The sequence below is a fragment of the Haliotis rufescens genome, unplaced genomic scaffold (assembly GCF_023055435.1).
Source record: "Haliotis rufescens isolate VD_foot unplaced genomic scaffold, xgHalRufe1.0.p SCAF_13, whole genome shotgun sequence".
In the NCBI taxonomy this organism is placed as follows: Eukaryota; Metazoa; Mollusca; class Gastropoda; order Lepetellida; family Haliotidae; genus Haliotis; species Haliotis rufescens.
This window is the reverse complement of record NW_025963813.1, coordinates 4,165,319-4,191,243: the sequence shown is the minus strand read 5'-3', so window position 1 is coordinate 4,191,243 and position 25,925 is coordinate 4,165,319. Positions and strand designations below refer to the sequence as shown.

Genomic DNA, 25,925 nt, shown 5'->3' with positions numbered 1-25,925 from the left:
ATTGATTACGTATACCATGAGCTTTGTTCACTATATGACCACATGCATTGCTTACATATGACCATGAGCTTTGCTCACTATATGACCACATGCATTGATTACATATGACCATGTGCTTTGCTCACTAAATGACCACATGCATTAATTACATATGACCATGAGCTTTGCTCACTATATGACCATATGCATTGCTTACATATGACCATGTGCTTTGCTCACTATATGACCATAGGCATTGATTATATATGACTATGAGCTTTGCTCACTAAATACCACATGCATTGATTACATATGACCATGAGCTTTGCTCACTATATGACCACATGCATTGATTACATATGACCATGAGCTTTGCTCACTAAATGACCACATGCATTGATTACATATGACCATGAGCTTTGCTCACTAAATGACCACATGCATTGATTACATATGACCATGTGCTTTGCTCACTATATGACCATATGCATTGATTACATATGACCATGAGCTTTGCTCACTATATGACCATATGCATTGATTACATATGACCATGTGTTTTGCTCACTATATGACCACATGCATTGATTACACATGACCATGAGCTTTGCTCACTATATGACCACATGCATAGCTTACATATGACCATGAGCTTTGCTCACTATATGACCACATGCATTGATTACACATGACCATGAGCTTTGCTCACTATATGACCACATGCATAGCTTACATATGACCATGTGCTTTGCTCACTATATGACTACATGCATTGATTACATATGACCATGTGTTTTGCTCACTATATGACCATATGCATTGCTTACATATGACCATGAGCTTTGCTCACTAAATGACCACATGCATTGATTACATATGACCATGAGCTTTGCTCACTATATGACCATATGCATTAATTACATATGACCATGAGCTTTGCTCACTATATGACCACATGCATTGATTACATATGACCATGAGCTTTGCTCACTATATGACCATATGCATTGATTACATATGACTATGTGCTTTGCTCACTAAATGACCACATGCATTGCTTACATATGACCATGAGCTTTGCTCACTATATGACCATATGCATTAATTACATATGACCATGAGCTTTGCTCACTAAATGACCACATGCATTGATTACATATGACTATGTGCTTTGCTCACTATATGACCATATGCATTAATTACATATGACCATGAGCTTTGCTCACTATATGACCACATGCATTGATTACATATGACCATGTGCTTTGCTCACTAAATGACCATATGCATTGATTACATATGACCATGAGCTTTGCTCACTATATGACCATATGCATTAATTACATATGACCATGAGCTTTGCTCACTATATGACCATATGCATTGATTACATATGACTATGTGCTTTGCTCACTATATGACCATATGCATAAATTACATATGACCATGAGCTTTGCTCACTATATGACCACATGCATTGATTACATATGACCATGTGCTTTGCTCACTAAATGACCATATGCATAGCTTACATATGAATATGTGCTTTGCTCACTATATGACCACATGCATTGATTACATATGACCATGTGCTTTGCTCACTATATGACCATATGCATTGATTACATATGACCATGAGCTTTGCTCACTATATGACCATATGCATTGATTACATATGACCATGAGCTTTGTTCACTATATGACCATATGCATTGATTACATATGACTATGTGCTTTGCTCACTATATGACCACATGCATTGCTTACCATATGACCATTAGCAATGCTTTGTTTAACATATAACCAAAAGCAATGCTTTGTTTAACACATGACCACATACTTTTCGTGTGACCATTTGTTGATACATATAGCCATATGCTTAACAGTAAATCATGTGCTTATAACACAATCATGCATTGTGTGAGTTAATATGATCAAGCGATGGCAATGTTCCAAAACAGCCATTTGATTTCAGTACCAACCAGAAGGTCACCCCTTGGACGAAAGTACACTGAGGGTCAAACGAGTGACATCATCAAACAGTGGCTACATTGTCATTGAAGTTGAAGAAAAACCATCGGTATGTTTATCCTTGTTGTGTATGATTAGCGTTGGTGACATCACTTAATATCAGTGATCCATATATATTTAATTTCGACCACTCTTTTGCGATTTTATTGCGAATATCAGTTTTCCTAGATACATTTAATAGTCAATTTCTGAGAGAGAAAAATTCATAATTTTGCGTATAAAGTATTTAAATGTCTGAGTGAAAGTGCTGAAATCACACGGTCTGTAATCGCCTTCCAAAACTAACCTAATTGGGGGCATGGCCTAAAGCTACTGGCGCATAGGTGACAACTGTTTTCATTGCCTGATACATTTGCCACATTGTGATTCTTAACTGTTTTACATTGTGTACTGTTTCTGTTAATCCTACAAAAATAACAACATTGTATATGTAGCAGGATGTGGAGTCATCCCACAGATGACATCCTTTCCTTGTCAACTTGCTGAGGGGGGTTTACCTCTTTGGTCATGTGGACAAGGCATCCGACCTCTGATCAGAAGGTCCATGGTTCAAATCCCATCACGGAACTCAGAAATTTTATGGTCGTGACATTGTCGCACAACGTAGGGCTGAGAACATTCATATTAAATTAGAGGAAAATAAGTCTCGGTACCCTACTATGGGTAGGAAAGGGATGTGCCTTCTGTTGACGGAGGAGGTATGTCGCAGGATGTGGAGTTATCCCACAGATGACATCCTTTCCTTGTCAACTTGCTGAGTCCGGGTTAACCTCTTTGGTCATGTGGACAAGGCATCCGACCTCTGATCAGAAGGTCCGTGGTTCGAATCCCATGATGGAACTCGGAAATTTTATGGCCGTGACACATACATTATTGAATTTGTGAAACGACATTGGATCATGACATTGTGAATAATTTTAATAACAATTAACAATCGATAACTTGCGTTTTATTTCTAACATCCTGTTTGGGTAGTATTACTTCAATGGGTAGAATTTGTAAAGCCAAGTTCAGGTGACCCACGTCGTGATATTATTGGAATATTGCTAAGAGTGGCATAAAACTATACTCACTCAGTCTCTCCCCATATGCATTGCCGTATACAAATCTATGATGTATTAATAATGATGCGTGTTCTGGTGGTGCATAGTAAGGTCACGCTCAGATTTATGTCAAACAGCTTTCTTAAGAAATCTAAAATGATTTCGCTCTCCGTTTCAGTTGAATCAAGACTTGCCTGTCCATGTGAGGTACCATGGATCTCCTGGCCTCTATTTCATCATGGTAAGTTATACAACATAATCCTGATAATTGGTTTGAGCGTTCACTGATCAACAGACCAGGATATTAATAAACTAGCGCCAAGAGCATTCACTTGGTGAATGGAATCTGACGCATAAATGGACTTCTTCTTGTTATTGATATAATTATTAAAGTTCCATAATAATGTTGTTTCTGTTGCCAGGTGACCAGAGTCTTATTGTATGTTCTTTTGATCTTATTCACCATGTTTGATTCCAAAGTGAGTGAGTAGGTGAGCCTGATTTAACACCGGTTTGAGCAGTATCTTAGTTTTGTTGAGGCGTGTCAACTTGGTGTGGGCGGAAAACTCGATGTGAAGCAGGTCTTAGATATTTGCCACTTTGGTGGAACCCACTAGCATGGGTATGGTGTTGACAAACCTAAACAAATCATCAGGCGATCTTGCATTCAAACCCATGATCATTGGTTTCAGTCGCGCCTTGCTCTACACAGCGAGCTGCGGTGCCTTAGATGACTGGGCCACCCATAGTCCTGCACCATGACCGTGGAATATATTTATTTTATGAAAAAAACATAATCTAGAAATGCATACAAAAGCAAGTCTAGCCAGCTCAAGCTAGCTCTATTCCACAATCAGCTGAAATCAGCATAGGGAATTTTATTTTTATTTTTAGAGTCAAGAAGGATATTGTGTAATATAAGATTTCAGAGACTAAATGTTAGTCTAGGCCACCCATTACCCCCTTCGTTCCTGAACTGAATCTGGATCTTGCTATGGTGACCAGATACTGTCACTGTGTTTTTCTGAGGCTATGTAAGAAATGTTTCAACACTGATGATTCATCTCTGCTAAAACTGGATTACAAAATAAGAAAAAGTTATTATGTCCCCTTTTTTTTTTATTGCAGGTGTCTTCCCGTGGTCAGGTGGTTTTCAGAGAAAGTTACACTTCCGGTTCAAATGGCGATGACGTCAGAACAATCCCAAGACGGTTTCTGAAAGACATGGTGCCAAGCGCCCGGATTGTCGTGTTTTACGTTGCATCTGATCATGTGGTTGCTGACTCCACCCACCTTCTAATGAAGACTGCTTGTAGGGAGGAATTAAGGGTAGGTTAAACTGGCTCCATTTGTCTGCTACGCCAGACATGCCTGAATTTTGAAAAATGTCTTGTGTAGAGAATTATATTTCCCATCTTCCAAAGGCACCTGATGCGTCTGAGGCCACCTGTATCCTATAATTTACATGTATTTTTTACCAGATGAACATCTGCATAAAACAGCATTGACATAAACTATAACGTGTACAGATGTCACGTTCAATGGTTACATCATCTGGTTTGTTCTATGACGTTTCCATATTTGTAAAAGTGGGTCAGTGACATTCGTGTTGATTGCGGTAAATGTTTTATTGACCGGAGTTACATGCAACAGCCAGCATGGCGTTCACTCGAGTCCCCCCCACAAATCATGACGTCACCCGATGACGTAATACGCAAACATAGGGGAGCTAACTCTAACTAACCTAGACTGGGTTTTTACCCCGAACAGCAATAATGCTACATCCCCCTTTCCTTTGAGAACTTTCATTAATTAAAGTTCAGAGCCACCTTTAAAGTCAATTTGGCACAACACGAATTAGAATTAAACATTTACCATTTAACTTTGGCACACTTGAATTTAACTGAAAACTTTCCCATGAATTTTGGGACTTGAAACATTCAAACTTTAAAGTCTCCTTTGAACGTGTACTCAACAGTACATGAAGTAATGTTAACACATTAATGTCACAAATCAAGTCTATTTGGAGGCACCACACATCTTCCAGATCTTGTGGTAGAAGTCACACCGGTAGATGATGTTGTAGTTGTTGATGATGGTGATACAGGTACATCTACTGGAAGAAGTGCCGCCGGCGAATCTGGACATGCTGATACTGGCATTGGTGCCAGTTGTTGCCGGTTTCTATGGTAACTGCCTGAAGGGGTCTCAACAATGTAAGACCTTGGAAAGTCTGTTTGTTTTGCAACAACAGCTTGACCTAAGAACTTAGACCAGACTGTCTGTCCTGGTTCAAGCTTACATAAGTCTCTACCCTTATGTTGATGATCGAAGTTTCTCTTCTGGGCTGCTTTGCTTTGCTGCTCTTTGTCCCTAAGTAGACAAGGGTCTGGTAGCTTAGGATTCAACAATTCTGGTAGCACTGGAACTGTTGTTCTCAGGCGTCTTCTCATCAGAAGTTCAGCTGGGCTGTACCCATTCTGCAGTGGTGTAGTACGATACGATAAGAGAGTGAGGTAAGGATCTTTCTCCTTCTTGAGCAATAATTTGACAGTTTTAACTGCTCTCTCAGCTTCCCCGTTGCTTTGTGGAAATGTAGGGCTTCTTGTGACTTAGTCAAAACCAAACTCTCTTGAAAAGTCTTGGAATCTGGAAGTGGAGAATTGTGATCCATTGTCTGACATCACTGTCTCAGGGATACCGTGTCTGGAGAAGATGGACTTTAAGTGGTTGACGACATCCACGCTTGTTGTTTGTGATAGCTTCGCTATTTCAATGTATCTGGAAAAGTAGTCTATGACTAGCAGATAGTTGGTACTCTGTAATGTGAACAGATCCATTCCTACCTTTTGCCATGGATGGTCAGGTAGAATGGAAGGGATAAGAGGCTCAGGAGGATTCACTCTTTCCTTATGCACTCTGTACAGTTCTCTACAAGCTTACTCAACTGTTTCGACAATCCTGGCCACCAAACCGATTGTTTAGCTCGTTCACGGCATTTCACAATACCCTGATGTCCTTTATGCAGTCTGTCAAGCATTGACATGGGAATAACTAGTCTATTCCCTCCGAGCAAAAGTCCATTCTCTTCGCTTAGTTCATCCCTGAAAGCGTAGTATGGCTTTATGGCTCCATTCAGTCTTGGTCTGTCAGGCCATCATTCTTGGCAAAGTCTTTTAAGTTCTCTGCATACTTCGTCTTGTTTGATTTCAGTGCGAAGTTCATCCAGACGTTTTTCTGACGCTGGCATATTTTGTATGACTATGTCGACATACATATTTGTCTCTTGTCCCAGTTCCTGTTATGACTGCAAGACTTCAGACGTGATAGGTGCATGGGAGAGAGTGTCTGCGACTACAAGATTCTTTCCTGGAACATAGTTGACGGAGTAGTGGTATCTCATTAATCTCATGCAAAATCTCTGAACTCTGGGAGGGAGCAAGTCAAGTTCTTTGGATCCAAGCAAAGACACTAATGGCTTATGGTCAGTCTCTATGGTGAACTGTAGTCCAATCAGATATGTTGAGAATTTCTCACATGCCCATGTCGTCGCTAAGGCTTCCTTCTCGACCTGTGCATACCTCTGTTCTGTTGTGGTCAGTGATCTAGATTCATAAGCAACTCTGTCTCCAGTCTTTTCCATGAGTCTACTCTGAGAAGATCTCTGATTGGCTTGGATTTCTCTGCTAAATTTGGTGAGAATTTGCTCAGAAAATTGACCATTCCAAAGAAGCGTCGGACTTCCGAGATAGAGGTTGGTTCTGGCATGTTCCATATGGCTTGGACCTTTTCTGGGTCGGCTCTGATTCCTGATTCATCAATGATGAAACCTGGGAATTTGTGCAAATACACATTTGTCAAAGTTTATTGTCACTCCTGCTTTCTGTACCTTTTCTGGTACGTCTTAGAGTTGAGCATCATGCTCCTCAATTGTTTTGCCAGCAACTAATATGTCATCCATCTGACATGGCACACCTTGAATTCCATCTAGGATTTGGGTCATTAGTCTTTGAAATACCTCTGGAGCCGATGATATTCCAAATGGAAGTCTGTTGAAACAAAAGCGCCCGAAGGGTGTAATGAAGGTGGTTAGGTGAGAAGAGGTATCTGGTAGAATCCTGAGTTTGCGTCAAGCTTTGTAAAGTACCTTGCTCCTGCAAGTTGTCCCAGTGTCTGCTCGATTGACGGCAAGGGTGATTCTCTCAGCGAACATTCTCGTTCAGTTTTGTAAGATCTACACAAATCCTAACCTTATTTCTGAGGTTTCTTAGGCTTAGGTATGACAACCATTCCTGCACACTTCTCTGTAGGCTCTGTAACTGGTGATATAACACCAAGACGTTCCATTCTGGCAAGATCCTCTTAGATCTGCTTCCTGAGAGGCAGTGCAATTTTCCTTGGCGTAGACAAAGCAAATTGTTTTGCATCTGGTTTCAATTGGATCTTATATGTGCGCTGAGCATTTCCCAATTCACTGAAAAGTTTTGGACACTGTTCCTTGTAGACATTCTGTTTCTTCAAGAAGACTGCATCAAGTCTAGCATCCTAAGTGATGATTTCCATGGCTTCTATTGCAGGCCTTCCAAGCGGGGGTACATGTTGTTCCGAGTCCTCGACTACGTAAATTTTTAGTGTGATCTGTTTGTCCTGCCATTTTAATGTGGTCATAAACTGTCCACAAACTTTGAGTTTGTACTCGCCAACTCCTGAGAGCTTTCTATCAGGCGATTCATACTCAATGTCAGAATTACTTGCAATTTCTGCAAAGTTTTTCTCTGGTATCAAAGTTACATCAGCGCCTGTGTCAATCTTGAATTTCACATAATGCTTTTCAACCTTCACCTTGATCATCCATGGTTTGCTGGTCTCATCACGGACTGATTCTAACATTGCTTTAGTAACTGGATCCACAATGACTGAACCTAAGATTGTTTCCTCTTCAGATTCATTATCACTAACTACCTCATGCACGTTTCTGCTTGAAGACCTACACACTTTTGTCCAATGTCCTTTCTTTTTGCATAAAATGCAATTTGAATCTCTACCAGGGCATCTTGACTTGAAGTGCATGTTGCCTCCACAGCGTGGACAATTTTCTGAGGCCTGTTCAGGTGTGTGCTGGTTGTGTGGTTTTCCTCCGCTACCATAGTTAGGTCTTTTGTTTCCTTTCTGGAAACAAGATGAATGGGTTGGTCTCTGGTTGGAGAACTTGCCCTTTCGGATAACTGAATTAACTTTCCCCTCTGCGTAAGGATTTTGAAAGGTGTTTCTCATGGCCTCCTGTTGTTTGTATACAGTTTCTGACTGGCGAGCCTGTGTGATCGCTAAATCCAGGGTGAAAAGTTTAGTATCATGTAGTCCTACAACTATCCTGTCTCTGATCATCTCTTCTTTCAAATTCTGGTTATTGCAATGTTCAGCAAGTCCATAAAGTGCAGTGATAAAAGAATCAACTGATTCCCCCTCATCTTGTTTGTGACTGTTAAATTTGGCTCTTTCAAATATAACGTTCTGTTTCACAATGAAGAATCGATCAAACTTGCCCAAAACCGCATTATACTTTTTGGCATCATCATTTGACAAACGAAATGACGTAAGTATTTCCTCTGCTTCAGATCCCATCGTATACACAAGTGTATTAATTTGCAGTTTCTCATCATCTGCGCTTAGTTTTGACGAAATTCTGAATCTTTCAAAGCGTTTTCTCCACTGTTCCCACTTTTCATCGTTACAAAAGTCAAACTGCTCAGGTGGATGAATTTGGAATAATGTCACGTTTGTTTCGTAAGAAAATAAAGTTCAAAGTTCTGTATTTACTGGTTTGAGTCTTCAGTTAAGCATTACACCGCTGTTCACCCACTGATACTGTTTCTGTACTTCGGAATTACTCACTGTCTTTTCTCGCGGTTTAGGGGGCGGTCGGGTAGCCTAGTGGTTAAAGCGTTCGCTCGTCACGCCGAAGACCCGGGTTCGATTCCCGACATGGGTACATGGTGTGAAGCCCATTTCAGGTGTCCCCCGCCGTTATATTGCTGGAATATTGCTAAAAGCGGCGTAAAACCACACTCACTCACTCACTCTCTCGGTTTAGAGGCACACATTCTTGTTTCCGTTTAGTATTCACAGGAGAAATCCAACCTTTTTTGACACCCGCTCGTCGCACTCACAAAGTTCCGTGTCGAGAACGTAGTTAGACACTTCTGACACCATGTTGTGTTACGTTGACACTAAGACTAGGGTTCGTTTGAGTACGATTTATTGACCAGAGTTACATGCGACAGCCAGCATGGCATTCACTCGATTCCCCCACAAATCATTACGTCACCTGATGAGGTAATACGCAAACATAAGGGAGCTAACTCTAATTAACCCAGACTGGGTTTTTACCCTGAACATTACCCTTAAATTGTTCTTTCTTTTCATATGACGTCTTTTCGTAACATTTGACTATAATATTGTGTACCGGTACTTGACCTTTATTTCAACTTTGTATTTTTTAACCGGTGTCTGTTTGTTTTGTATTTTGTCTTTTATTAGTAAAATTTTATACTTTATTCATAACATTTGACTATTATTGTGTACTTTTGTCCTTTCTTTCAACTTTGTATTTTTGTGATCGAATGGCTGTCCATAGATTTATCAAGGATTCCAAACTAAAATTCAAGTGCCCTTGGCAGGCAGTTTGGGAACAAAATCATTATTTTGTTCAGATTGGCCTTTGAAATGCAAGTCACCTGTACAGAACCTTGACATGAGTTATTACTAGGAAACATGAATTGGGAAGTTTACTGACATTTGCTGCAGACTTGAGGACAAACATTGGCCTGTGAGCAGGTCCAGATATATTCCTGTTATGGCAATTAGACAATGATGTTGGACAACTGCATAGAATGGATGGGTTCAATTCTCCACATGGTAACAATATGTGAAGCCAATTCTTGGTGTCATCGTTTTGCTGTCGTCATGTTAAAATAGGGCTCTCTCACTCACTTATTTACATTTTTTAAATTATATTTTTCTTTTCAGATTCGCAGAGTTGGGAACAAAGATTCCTATCTGCCCAAAGAAACTGGTCAGATCAGCCTGTCTGGTGGGGCTAACATGAGCATAGGATTGCTGGCAGTAGACAAAGCTGTCTATGTACTAAAATTTGAAAAATCCCTGACAAGAAAAAAGGTATATATGGTGTATAGCCAATGCAGTGATACAAATATGAATCAATTATGATAGTGGGCAAAAGAGCAGATTGTACAGAAATCTAGTGTTGATTATTAAGATAACAATGCCCATTATGATATTGATGAACAGAGCGTTATCAACATAACCAGTTGACCACCACCTCTACTAACATCATCACTCCAAGTACTGCAACCATCACAACTACTGCCACAACTACATGTCATCAATCCCCATTGCGTGGATCGATGCTCATGATATTAATCATTGGACTGTCTGGTCCAGACTCCATTATTTACAGACTGTCGTCATATAGCTGGAATATTGCTGAGTGAGGCATTAAACAAGAAACAAACCAACCAACCACTACTACTACCATCACAACTACTACCATCACAACTATTGCCATAACTACTTCCGCCACTACCTTCACTTCCACTACTGCCACTTCTACCTTCACTGCTACTGCTACTACTACTACTACTACTACTACTACTACTACTACTACTACTACTACTCACAACTACTGCCTCCTCTACTACAACTACATCTACCACTACAATATCTCACTATTGCAATGGGGAAGCCTAGTGTTAAGGCGTTATCACATCACACTGAAGATCGAGATCCCTTCATGATATTGCATGAATATTGCTGAAAGGGGCAAAAGACCATAAAACCTCAATTCCTGACCACCACTACACTACCACCTACCACACCTACTACTGCCCATACTACGCTGTCATATAACTGAAATACACTGATGAACTCACTCACTACAGCTAACGCTACCATCGCCATCACTACAACTAACGCAACCATCGCAATCACTACAAATAACGCTACCATCGCAATCACTACAACTAACGCTACCATCGCAATAGCTACAACAAACGCAACCGTCGCCATCGCTACAACTAACGCAACCATCGCCATCACTTCAGCTAACGCAACCATCGCCATCACTACAACTAACACTACCATCGCCATCACTACAGCTAACGCTACCATCGCCATCACTACAACTAATGCTACCATCGCCATCCCTACAACTAACGATACCATTGCCATCACTACAACTAATGCAACCATCGCCATCACTACAACTAATGCAACCGTCGCCATCACTACAACTAATGCTACCATCGCCATCACTACAACTAACACTACCATCGCAATCACTACAGCTAACGCTACCATCGCCATCACTACAACTAACGCTACCATCGCCATCACTACAGCTAACACTACCATCGCAATCACTACAGCTAACCCTAACATCGCCATCACTACAACTAACGCTACCATCACCATCACTACAGCTAACACTACCATCGCAATCACTACAGCTAACCCTAACATCGCCATCACTACAACTAATGCTACCATCGCCATCACTACAACTAATGCTACCATCGCCATCACTACAGCTAACACTACCATCGCAATCACTACAGCTAACCCTAACATCGCCATCACTACAACTAATGCTACCATCGCCATCACTACAACTAATGCTACCATCGCCATCACTACAACTAACGCTCACATTGCCATCACTACAGCTAACCCTAACATCGCAATCACTACAGCTAACCCTTACATCGCCATCACTACAACTAATGCTACCATCGCCATCACTACCACTTATGCTACCATCGCCATCATGACAACTAATGCAACCATCGCCATCACTACAACAAATGCTACCATCGCCATCACTACAACTTATGCTACCATCGCCATCACTACAACTAACGATACTACGCCATCACTACAACTAATGCAACCATCGCCATCACTACAACTAACCCTACCATCGCCATCACTACAACTAACCCTACCATCGCCATCACTACAACTAATGCTACCATCGCCATCACTACAACTAACACAACAATGGCCATCACTACAACTAACGCTACCATCACCATCACTACAACTAACGCTACCATCGCCATCACTACAACTAACGCAACCATCGCCATCACTACAACTAATGCTACCATCGCCATCACTACAACTAACGCTACCATCGGCATCACTACAACTAACGCTACCATCGCCATCACTACAACTTATGCTACCATCGCCATCACTACAACTAATGCTACCATCGCCATCACTGCAACTTATGCTACCATCGCCATCACTACAACTAACGCTACCATCGCCATCACTACAACTAACACAACAATGGCCATCACTACAACTAACGCTACCATCACCATCACTACAACTAACGCTACCATCACCATCACTACAACTAACGCAACCATCGCCATCACTACAACTAATGCTACCATCGCCATCACTACAACTAACGCTACCATCGGCATCACTACAACTAATGCAACCATCGCCATCACTACAACTAACGCTACCATCGTCATCACTACAACTAACACTACCATCGCCATCACTACAACTAATGCTACCATCGCCATCACTACAACTAACGCTACCATCGCCATCACAACAACTAATGCTACCATCGCCATCACTACAACTAACGCTACTATTGCCATCACTACAACTAATGCTACCATCACCATCACTACAACTTACACTACCATCGCCATCACTACAACTAACGCTACCATCGCCATCACTACAACTAACGCTACCATCGCCATCACTACAACTAACGCTGACATCGCCATCACTACAACTAAGGCTACCATCGCCATCACTACAACTAACGCTACCATCGTCATCACTACAACTAACACTACCATCGCCATCACTACAACTAATGCTACCATCGCCATCACTACAACTAACGCTACCATCGCCATCACAACAACTAATGCTACCATCGCCATCACTACAACTAACGCTACTATTGCCATCACTACAACTAACGCTACCATCACCATCACTACAACTTACACTACCATCGCCATCACTACAACTAACGCTACCATCGCCATCACTACAACTAAGGCTACCATTGCCATCACTACAACTAACGCTGACATCGCCATCACTACAACTAAGGCTACCATCGCCATCACTACAACTGCTTTGCCCCTACACTTTTGTTGTCGGCAGATGTGTAATGACCTTGACAGTCATGACTTCGGATGGGGGAAAAAGACCGTACTAACTCACTTACTGACCACCACCACAGTACCAGTACACCTACTACTGCCCATACTACACCATCATATAACTGAAATACACTGATCAACTCACTCACTACAACTAACGCTACCATCGCCATCACTACAACTAACACTACCATCGCCATCACTACAACTAAGGCTACCATCGCCATCACTACAACTAACGCTACCATCGCCATCACTACAACTAACGCTACCATCGCCATCACTACAACTAAGGCTACCATTGCCATCACTACAACTAACGCTACCATCACCATCACTACAACTTACACTACCATCGCCATCACTACAACTAACGCTACCATCGCCATCACTACAACTGCTTTGCCCCTACACTTTTGTTGTCGGCAGATGTTTAATGACCTTGACAGTCATGACTTCGGATGGGGGAAAAAGACCATACTCACTCACTTACTGACCACCACCACAGTACCAGTACACCTACTACTGCCCATACTACACCATCATATAACTGAAATACACTGATCAACTCACTCACTACAACTAACGCTACCATCGCCATCACTACAACTAACGCTACCATTGCCATCACTACAACTAACGCTACCATCACCATCACTACAACTAATGCTACCATCGCCATCACTACAACTAGTGCAACCATCGCCATCTCTACAGCTAACACTACCATCGCCATCACTACAACTAACACTACCATTGCCATCAGTACAGCTAATGCTACCATCGCCATCACTACAACTAACGCTACCATCGGTATCACTACAGCTAACACTACCATTGCCATCACTACAGCTAACGCTACCATCGCCATCACTACAACTAACCCTGCCATCGCCATCACTACAACTTATGCTACCATCATCATCACTACAACTATTGCTACCATCGCCATCACTACAACTAACACAACAATGGCCATCACTACAACTAAGGCTACCATCGCCATCACTACAACTAACGCTACCATCGGTATCACTACAGCTAACACTACCATTGCCATCACTACAGCTAACGCTACCATCGCCATCACTACAACTAACCCTGCCATCGCCATCACTACAACTTATGCTACCATCATCATCACTACAACTATTGCTACCATCGCCATCACTACAACTAACACAACAATGGCCATCACTACAACTAAGGCTACCATCGCCATCACTACAACTAACGCTACCATCACCATCACTACAGCTAACACTACCATTGCCATCACTACAGCTAACGCTACCATCGCCATCACTACAACTAACCCTGCAATCGCCATCACTACAACTTATGCTACCATCACCATCACTACAACTATTGCTACCATCGCCATCACTACAACTAACACAACAATGGCCATCACTACAACTAACGCTACCATCACCATCACTACAACTAACCCTACCATCGCCATCACTACAACTAACACAACAATGGCAATCACTACAACTAATGCTACCATCGCCATCACTACAACTAACGCTACCATCACCATCACTACAACTAACCCTACCATCGCCATCACTACAACTAACGTAACCATCGCCATCACTACAACTACTGCTACCATCGCCATCACTACAACTAACGCTACCATCGCCATCACTACAACTAACGCTACCATCATCATCACTACAACTAACGCTACCATCGCCATCACTACAACTAATGCTACCATCTCCATCACTTCAACTATTGCTACCATCGCCATCACAACAACTAATGCTACCATCACCATCACTACAACTAATGCTACAATCGCCATCACTACAACTAATGCTACCAGCGCCATCACTACAACTAAAGCTACAATCGCCATCACTACAACTAACGCTACCATCACCATCACTTCAACTTACACTACCATTGCCATCACTACAACTAACGCTACCATCGCCATCACTACAACTAACCCTGCAATCGCCATCACTACAACTTATGCTACCATCACCATCACTACAACTATTGCTACCATCGCCATCACTACAACTAACACAACAATGGCCATCACTACAACTAACGCTACCATCACCATCACTACAACTAACCCTACCATCGCCATCACTACAACTAACACAACAATGGCAATCACTACAACTAATGCTACCATCGCCATCACTACAACTAACGCTACCATCACCATCACTACAACTAACCCTACCATCGCCATCACTACAACTAACGTAACCATCGCCATCACTACAACTACTGCTACCATCGCCATCACTACAACTAACGCTACCATCGCCATCACTACAACTAACGCTACCATCATCATCACTACAACTAACGCTACCATCGCCATCACTACAACTAATGCTACCATCTCCATCACTTCAACTATTGCTACCATCGCCATCACAACAACTAATGCTACCATCACCATCACTACAACTAATGCTACAATCGCCATCACTACAACTAATGCTACCAGCGCCATCACTACAACTAAAGCTACAATCGCCATCACTACAACTAACGCTACCATCACCATCACTTCAACTTACACTACCATTGCCATCACTACAACTAAAGCTACCATTGCCATCACTACAACTAACGCTACCATCGCCATCACTACAACTGCTTTGCCCCTACACTTTTGTTGTTGGCAGATGTTTAATGACCTTGACAGTCATGACTTCAGATCGGGTCAAAAGACCATACTCACTCACTTACTGACCACCACTTCAGTACCAGTACACCTACTACTGCCCATACTACACCATCATATAACTGAAATACACTGATCAACTCACTCACTACAACTAACGCTACCATCGCCATCACTACAACTAATGCTACCATCGCCATCACTACAACTAATGCTACCATCACATTCACTTCAACTTACGCTACCATCGCCATCACAAACAACCAACGCTACCATCGCCATCAATACAACTAACGCTACGATTGCCATCACTACAACAAACGCTACTATCGCCATTACTACAACTAATGCTACCATCACCATCACTTCAACTTACACTACCATCGCCATCACTACAACTAATGCTACCATCGCCATCACTACAACTGCTTTGCCCCTACACTTTTCTTGTTGGCAGATGTTTAATGACCTTGACAGTCATGACTTCGGATCTGGATCTGGATCTGCAGCGAATAGTTGGAAGATTTTTGAGGTGAGTGTTTCCCAGGTTGTTTCAATATTGGTCCTAGTATTCATCTTCACTTTTGACTTTCATGTTAGAACTGTGGAACCCTTCTATCCCGACCCCAGATATCCGGAAATCTCGCCCACTGGACGATATTTACCTGAAACAAAATATATTCAATCAAATCCTGTTCACCTGTGAGTATGTCGTATAAACAAAATTATGTAGCATCAACGTTCGCAATTGAAAATCAGACAATATCATGATAGATAACAGTACATATACATTGCTATAAAATAATTAAACAGGAAATAATCATATTGTTATGTTATATTGTCAGCAGAATATGTTTTCTAATTATGCAACCTCAAATGCTTCACACAGGGTATTCCGAATTACTGTTACAGGCTGTATGACTGATTCAAAATAAATTTGAGAGCCTAGTCGTCGACAGGTTGAAACTAATGCTGCAAACGTCAATAAAGCAGCTTTCTTAGTTGCTTATGTAAACTTCCTGTCAGTCATTTCATTGGTCCGGCTGGTATAAAACCTAACGTGGGACTTATTAAACCACATGTTCCCTTAGTGATACTGTAAGAGGCGACTATCGAGATCAGGTGGTCAGGCTCGCTGACTTGGTTGATGCATGTCATCGTATCCCAATTGCGTGGATTGATGCTGGTCCAGACTCGATTATAAACAGACCGCCGTCATATAGCTGGAATATTGCTGAGTGCGGCGTTAAACAACAAACAACCAACCTAGTGATACTGCTTCAACTTTTATGTCCCACATGTTAGAGGATAAGCGAGGTGCGACATTAAATTGAGCTGACGTTGCTGTTGACAGGCTGCAGGGTTCAAGTTGGTGTATGGAAACATCAGGAGTAACGTGCCTCTGTTTGGTAAATATACATCCCTATATCACTTGTATGTGATGACTTAACACTATATACATTCCATCACACAAGTACCCTTCATGTTTAATGAGAGACACATTGTATAAGAGTAAGTAGAGTCACCATCTCTCAAATGTAAGTAGTCACACTGAGACATCCCACACATGTAAGTAGTCACACTGAGTCATCCCTCACATGTAAGTAGTCACACTGAGACATCCCTCACATGTAAGTAGTCACACTGAGTCATCCCTCACATGTAAGTAGTCACACTGAGAGATCCCTCACATGTAAGTAGTCACACTGAGACATCCCTCACATGTAAGTAGTCACACTGAGACATCCCTTACATGTAAGTAGTCACACTGAGTCATCCCTCACATGTAAGTAGTCACACTGAGACATCCCACACATGTAAGTAGTCACACTGAGTCATCCCTCACATGTAAGTAGTCACATTGAGTCATCCCTCACATGTAAGTAGTCACATTGAGTCATCCCACACATGTAAGTAGTCACACTGAGACATCCCTCACATGTAAGTAGTCACACTGAGACATCCCTTACATGTAAGTAGTCACACTGAGTCATCCCTCACATGTAAGTAGTCACATTGAGTCATCCCACACATGTAAGTAGTCACACTGAGACATCCCTCACATGTAAGTAGTCACACTGAGACATCCCTTACATGTAAGTAGTCACACTGAGTCATCCCTCACATGTAAGTAGTCACACTGAGACATCCCTCACATGTAAGTAGTCACACTGAGACATCCCTCACATGTAAGTGGTCACGCTGAGTCATCCCACACATGTAAGTAGTCACACTGAGTCATCCTACACATGTAAGTGGTCACACTGAGTCATCCCTCCAATGTAAGTAGTCACACTGAGACATCCCTCACATGTAAGTAGTCACACTGAGACATCCCTTACATGTAAGTAGTCACACTGAGTCATCCCTCACATGTAAGTAGTCACACTGAGACATCCCTTACATGTAAGTAGTCACACTGAGTCATCCCTCACATGTAAGTAGTCACACTGAGACATCCCTTACATGTAAGTAGTCACACTGAGTCATCCCTCACATGTAAGTAGTCACACTGAGACATCCCTTACATGTAAGTAGTCACACTGAGTCATCCCTCACATGTAAGTAGTCACACTGAGACATCCCTTACATGTAAGTAGTCACACTGAGACATCCCTTACATGTAAGTAGTCACACTGAGTCATCCTACACATGTAAGTAGTCACACTGAGTCATCCCACACATGTCAGTAGTCACACTGAGACATCCCTCACATGTAAATAGTCACACTGAGACATCCCTCACATGTAAGTAGTCACACTGAGACATCCCTCACATGTAAATAGTCACACTGAGACATCCCTCACATGTAAGTAGTCACACTGAGACATCCCTTACATGTAAGTAGTCACACTGAGTCATCCCTCACATGTAAATAGTCACACTGAGACATCCCTCACATGTAAATAGTCACACTGAGACATCCCTCACATGTAAGTAGTCACACTGAGACATCCCTTACATGTAAGTAGTCACACTGAGTCATCCCTCACATGTAAGTAGTCACACTGAGTCATCCCTCACATGTAAGTAGTCACACTGAGTCATCCCACACATGTCAGTAGTCACACTGAGACATCCCTCACATGTAAGTAGTCACACTGAGACATCCCTCACATGTAAGTAGTCACACTGAGACATCCCTTACATGTAAGTAGTCACACTGAGTCATCCCACACATGTAAGTAGAGTCACATTGAGTCATCCCTCACATGTAAGTAGTCACACTGAGTCATCCCTCACATGTAAGTAGTCACACTGAGACATCCCACACATGTAAGTAGTCACATTGAGTTATCCCTCCAATGTAAGTAGTCACACTGAGACATCCCACACATGTAAGTAGAGTCACATTGAGTTATCCTACACATGTAAGTAGTCACATTGAGTCATCCCACACATGTAAGTAGAGTCACATTGAGTCATCCTACACATGTAAGTGGTCACACTGAGACATCCCTCACATGTAATTAGTCACACTGAGACATCCCACACATGTAAGTAGTCACACTGAGACATCCCTCACATGTAAGTAGTCACACTGAGACATCCCTCACATGTAAGTAGTCACACTGAGTCATCCCTCACATGTAAGTAGTCACACTGAGACATCCCTCACATGTAAGTAGTCACACTGAGACATCCCTCACATGTAAGTAGTCACACTGAGACATCCCTTACATGTAAGTAGTCACACTGAGTCATCCCTCACATGTAAGTAGTCACACTGAGACATCCCTCACATGTAAGTAGTCACACTGAGTCATCCCTCACATGTAAGTGGTCACGCTGAGTCATCCCTTACATGTAAGTAGTCACACTGAGACATCCCACACATGTAAGTAGTCACACTGAGTCATCCGTTACATGTAAGTAGTCACACTGAGACATCCCTCACATGTAAGTAGTCACACTGAGACATCCCTCACATGTAAGTAGAGTCACATTGAGACATCCCTTACATGTAAGTAGTCACACTGAGTCATCCCTCACATGTAAGTAGTCACACTGAGACATCCCTTACATGTAAGTAGTCACACTGAGACATCCCTCACATGTAAGTAGAGTCACACTGAGACATCCCTTACATGTAAGTAGTCACACTGAGAGATCCCTCACATGTAAGTAGAGTCACATTGAGACATCCCTTACATGTAAGTGGTCACACTGAGTCATCCCTCACATGTAAGTAGTCACACTGAGACATCCCACACATGTCAGTAGTCACATTGAGTCATCCCTCACATGTAAGTAGTCACACTGAGACATCCCTTACATGTAAGTAGTCACACTGAGAGATCCCTCACATGTAAGTAGTCACACTGAGACATCCCTCACATGTAAGTAGTCACACTGAGACATCCCTCACATGTAAGTAGTCACACTGAGACATCCCTTACATGTAAATAGTCACACTGAGACATCCCTCACATGTAAATAGTCACACTGAGACATCCCTCACATGTAAGTAGTCACACTGAGTCATCCCTTACATGTAAGTAGTCACACTGAGTCATCCCACACATGTAAGTAGTCAAACTGAGACATCCCACACATGTAAGTAGTCACACTGAGTCATCCCTCACATGTAAGTAGTCACACTGAGACATCCTACACATGTAAGTGGTCACACTGAGACATCCCTCACATGTAAGTAGTCACACTGAGTCATCCTACACATGTAAGTGGTCACACTGAGACATCCCTAACATGTAAGTAGTCACACTGAGTCATCCTACACATGTAAGTGGTCACACTGAGACATCCCTTACATGTAAGTAGTCACACTGAGTCATCCCTCACATGTAATTAGTCACACTGAGACATCCCTCACATGTAAGTAGTCACACTGAGTCATCCCTCAAATGTAAGTAGTCACACTGAGACATCCCTCACATGTAAGTAGTCACACACTGAATCATCCCTCACATGTAAGTAGTCACAATGAATCATCCCTCACATGTAAGTAGTCACACTGAGACATCCCTCACATGTAAGTAGTCACACTGAATCATCCCTCACATGTAAGTAGTCACACTGAATCATCCCTCACATGTAAGTAGTCACATTGAGTCATTCCTCATATGTAAGTAGTCACACTGAGTCATCCCTCTTGTGTAAGAAGTTACACTGAGAAATCTCTCAAATGTAAGTAGTCACACTGAGACATCCCTCACATGTAAGTAGTCACACTGAGACATCCCTCACAAGTAAGTAGTCACACTGAGACATCCCTCAGTAGTCAAATTCCCTGCAGCAGAATTGTTGACACCCCTGTAAAACATGCACCCGACCTGAAGTTGTTTACCTGCAACGAGAATAAGAATCTACAATTGCTGAAGAAGCCTTCTTTTACTTCATTAACACGTCCATGCTAATGTGAATATCATGAAAGAACTGCTGCAGCTGAGAAGGGAACATTCACACAGAAACCTACACTGAGGCATTAACTTTTGTGAAGCCACCAGCCCTTTGACAGGTGCAGTGGTTCCCACAGCAACCAGCCCTTTCTCAAGTGCAGTGGTTCCCACAGCCACCAGCCCTTTGACAGGTGCAGTGGTTCCCACAGCAACCAGCCCTTTGACAGGTGCAGTGGTTCCCACAGCAACCAGCCCTTTCTCAAGTGCAGTGGTTCCCACAGCCACCAGCCCTTTGACAGGTGCAGTGGTTCCCACAGCAACCAGCCCTTTCTCAAGTGCAGTGGTTCCCGCAGCCACCAGCCCTTTGACAGGTGCAATGGTTCCCACAGCAACCATCCCTTTGACAGGTGCAATGGTTCCCGCATCCCACCTGAGTGAAGCCTCTTGGGTTCTCGCAGCCTGCCAGGTTCACGCAGCCACCATGCACACAGAAGACCGTCTTGCAGCAACCAACACACCAGCCTTTTAACAGGTGCGGGGGTTTGTGCAGGTACTTCCCTGCTCGCAGCCTCTAGGGTTCATGCAGCCACCCTGCACGCAGAAGACCTCACACAGCAACCTACTCTGAGGCCGTTTCCTTTGCACAGCCACCACTCCTTTCACATTAACAGGGGTTCACAAAGCCCACCTGTTCAAAGCCTCTTGGGTTCACGCAGCCTTTCAGGCAAACTGCACACAGTCCCAGAAGTTCATGCAGCAGTCAATGGCATGCAGTCGCAAGGATTCATGCAACCCTCAAAGTTCTCACAGTTTTCAGCTTTCACGTAGCCTTTAAGATGCACGCAGCCTAACTTTTTGCAAAATACGATACCAGCTTCATATACTTATGCACATTAGTAATTTGTGTTACCTAGCAAGTGTTTACTTGTTATGCAGCAGCACACAGTAATAGATTTCAAGCCTTCATACAGTCACAGACCTTCACATAGGCAGCTTCAGACCTTCACATAGGCAGCCACAGACCTTCACATAGTCAACTTCATACCTTTACACAGGCAGACACAGACCTTCACACAGGCAGCCACAGACTTTCACATAGGCAGCCACAGACCTTCACACAGGCAGCTTCAGACCTTCACATAGGCAATTTCAGACCTTCACATAGGCAGCCACAGATCTTCACATAGGCAGCTTCAGACCTTCACACAGGCAGCCACAGACCTTTACATAGGCAGCCACAGACCTTCACATAGGAAGCTTCAGACCTTCACACAGGCAGACACAGACCTTCACACAGGCAGCCACAGACCTTCACACAGGCAGCTTCAGACCTTCACATAGGCAGCCACAGACCTTCACATAGGCAGCTTCAGACTTTCACTCAGGCAGCTTCAGACCTTTACATAGGCAGCCACAGACCTTCACATAGGAAGCTTCAGACCTTCACACAGGCAGCTTCAGACCTTTACATAGGCAGCCACAGACCTTCACATAGGCAGCCACAGACCTTTACATAGGCAGCCACAGACCTTCACACAGGCAGCCACAGACCTTTACATAGGCAGCCACAGACCTTCACATAGGAAGCTTCAGACCTTCACACAGGCAGCTTCAGACCTTCGCATAGGCAGCCACAGACCTTCACATAGGCAGCTTCAGACTTTCACTCAGGCAGCTTCAGACCTTTACATAGGCAGCCACAGACCTTCACATAGGAAGCTTCAGACCTTCACACAGGCAGCTTCAGACCTTCACATAGGAAGCTTCAGACCTTCACACAGGCAGCTTCAGACCTTTACATAGGCAGCCACAGATCTTCCCACAGGCAGCTTCAGACCTTCACACAGGCAGCCACAGACCTTCACATAGGCAGCCACAGGCCTTTACATAGGCAGCCACAGACCTTCACATAGGCAGCCACAGAGCTTCACACAGGCAGCCACAGACCTTCACATAGGCAACTTCAGACCTTCACACAGGCAGCCACAGACCTTCACATAGGCAGCCACAGACCTTCACATAGGCAGCCACAGACCTTCATACAGGCAGCCACAGAGCTTCACACAGGCAGCCACAGACCTTCACACAGGCAGCCACAGACCTTCACATAGGCAACTTCATACCTTCACAAAGGCAGCCATAGACCTTCACATAGGCAGCTTTTTAGCTTTTTTTTTAGGTACCCAAATTCTCTCATTATCATTCATAACTGTCATGATTCTCACCTCGGGATCCAAACCCTGCTAAAGTGATTGCAGTACATTATTGCTTCAGCGTATCTGTACCAAGAGGATCAGTCATTCATGGACATCAAGACAAGGTAGACATCAACTGTGTTATTCATCGAAACTTCACAAGTACGATCAGCAAAGCTTCGTCAAATATTGACAGTTTGCAGTTACCTACATGCAACAAATATCATGAAAATCAAATTGCTTCTGCACTGGACATGTCACAGATTCTACAGGGAACTGACTGTACGTACACCGTTATGCTTCAGAACTCGACACATCACTTTGTCTATTAACCATACAGTTCACACTGGATTGTCAGTGGGTGGAGCATTGGACCTCATCCGCGGCAAGAATGCAGTTTTCTGTGTTATCTGTGCATGTCACATGTCAAGATTTCACTGACTGTAAACAAACTATGTGACTATGCTGGAATTAGGTCAAACTGACCTAATGCAAGATATGCAGTGCACCTTCACATATTGGTTTGCATGATTACTTGTCTGATCAAATGCCTGACACTATACATCAATGTGAATGGGTCACTAACTTTAGTTGACCCCCAATGATGTCATGTGGTGTAATTTATACTGAGGCACCATCCTTCATTGTCAGCTTGATATAACAACGGGAGCACTTAAAGGGCACCCAGGGGATGGAATCCTTCACCTTTTCACCAGAACTACAAGCAGACATGGAGATAATCAACCCGGAAGAACAAGTCATCTTTCACTTTTGAGGATCGGTAATTTGTGAAAACAGATATGTTGATGCAGCATACCCTCCAAATGTTCTCTACGCTTCGTCAAGAGATGAACGAAATCACCGCATCAATAACTCAGAGGATGTCTTGGCAACCAGATTTCAAATGCAGGTAGCAACCTTTGTCTCACCAGTACTGGACCCTCTACCGTTGGCTGTCAACACGCTGGCATTATCTTGGGAAAGGCTGATTATCAGAAAATCAGGCAGACCAACAACCTACTACTGCTTTTGGTTGTGCCAGCAAAGACTTGGTTCCCAGAGCCTGTCACGCTAACAGGGAAACCAACAGTAAAACTCCCAAACTGGCCAGACCGTCTTCTTCATCCTCACACCAGAGGTTTACGAACTTCACATAGGGAACATACGTCGTACAAGGAATCTCATAGGTTCAACGTTCATACTTACAACAGTTAGTTCCATTCTAACAGCGCATAACAGAATCAAGCTCACCAAAGTTCCAGAATTATTAGCCTTACAAAGATCAAACAGGCTTGAAGATCAACAGAAGAAATTCAGAGCCTCCGCCTGGGATCTGAATGTGGTGCTTACCAGTGAAGCGAATTAAGCCTTACAACAAGCTGATTTTGAACATCTTTTGAACGTCATAGAAGATGTTATTTCTACTAGTATCAACCACGGCAGCTAGAATGTCAGAGATTCAGACAATCAGTTTCTCTTGTTCTCAATTTGCCAAGCGGTGAGAATGCATCAGCCCATCTCGGACCGAGACTGGTCGGACAGTTTATATTCCGCCACTTTCATAAATCTTAGGAGCCGAGGACACCAAGGATTTATTTATCCCTATGTCCAGTTCGAGCTTTAAGCATCAACCTAAACATATCAAGCTCCAGACGAGAAAGAGTAAGAAGACTGTTCATTCCATTATTGAGGATCCTCAGTATTCTGCAGAGCCTACAGGATTAGCCCCCCACCATCACCCTCCAACCCACATGAAGTAAGAGCCATAGCATCTACTTTAGCTCTATTAAGAAACTGCTCTATTATGGAAGGTTGTACCTGGAGATTTCACTTTCCATGACCTCAGAGATTACCAGTTTTGACCATTACTGGTCACGGAAGAATTATGATGCCAAACAGAAGGTAGACTTTATTACCAGGACACTCACCCAGTATTCACGTTGACTTATGGTAACTGTTCCATAACCAACAACTGAAAGTCCATGTTCCCCTGTTTTACTATGCAATGCTGAGCATGAGTCGTTCAAAGTAAGAGAGGAAAAGTCCCTTTCCTTTAGCGAACTTTACAAACCCACAAAATCTAACAGATTGACCCTTCTCTTTCAGGAGAAGTAGGTGGTTCACTGTTTGATACAAAGAAGAAATTAAGTAGAATTTTACATTCCCTGGAGTTTAATGGACAGATCTTGATCTGAACTTCGAACGGGTGGAATACACCTCAACTATAGGATTCAAGCAATAAGTATGAGTCAGGATACGATAAAAAATATTTTTTTAGGATAAAAATATCATTTATACTTATCCTGACTCATATGCTAAAGCCCCCATCCAGCCGCCCCTGTTTCGATCAAATTTAGTACGGGAAATGAGAGTGTGATGCATGCGCAGTCCAGGGGTGCGTTTCGGGTGAGATATTTTCCCTG

The 25,925-nt window shown here is 42.9% G+C and overlaps 1 protein-coding gene across 1 annotated transcript in view; it reads left to right on the top strand.

The window, feature by feature from the left end:
* The window catches only part of LOC124152331 (complement C3-like), a 91,167-nt gene that overhangs the window by 17,561 nt on the left and 47,681 nt on the right, over window positions 1-25,925 (top strand). The window contains exons 11-16 of the mRNA XM_046525227.2: window positions 1,955-2,059; window positions 3,232-3,294; window positions 4,182-4,382; window positions 10,080-10,229; window positions 16,405-16,479; window positions 17,302-17,356. Coding sequence (XP_046381183.2) covers window positions 1,955-2,059; window positions 3,232-3,294; window positions 4,182-4,382; window positions 10,080-10,229; window positions 16,405-16,479; window positions 17,302-17,356 — 649 coding nt within the window. The remainder of the gene's footprint in view (window positions 1-1,954; window positions 2,060-3,231; window positions 3,295-4,181; window positions 4,383-10,079; window positions 10,230-16,404; window positions 16,480-17,301; window positions 17,357-25,925) is intronic.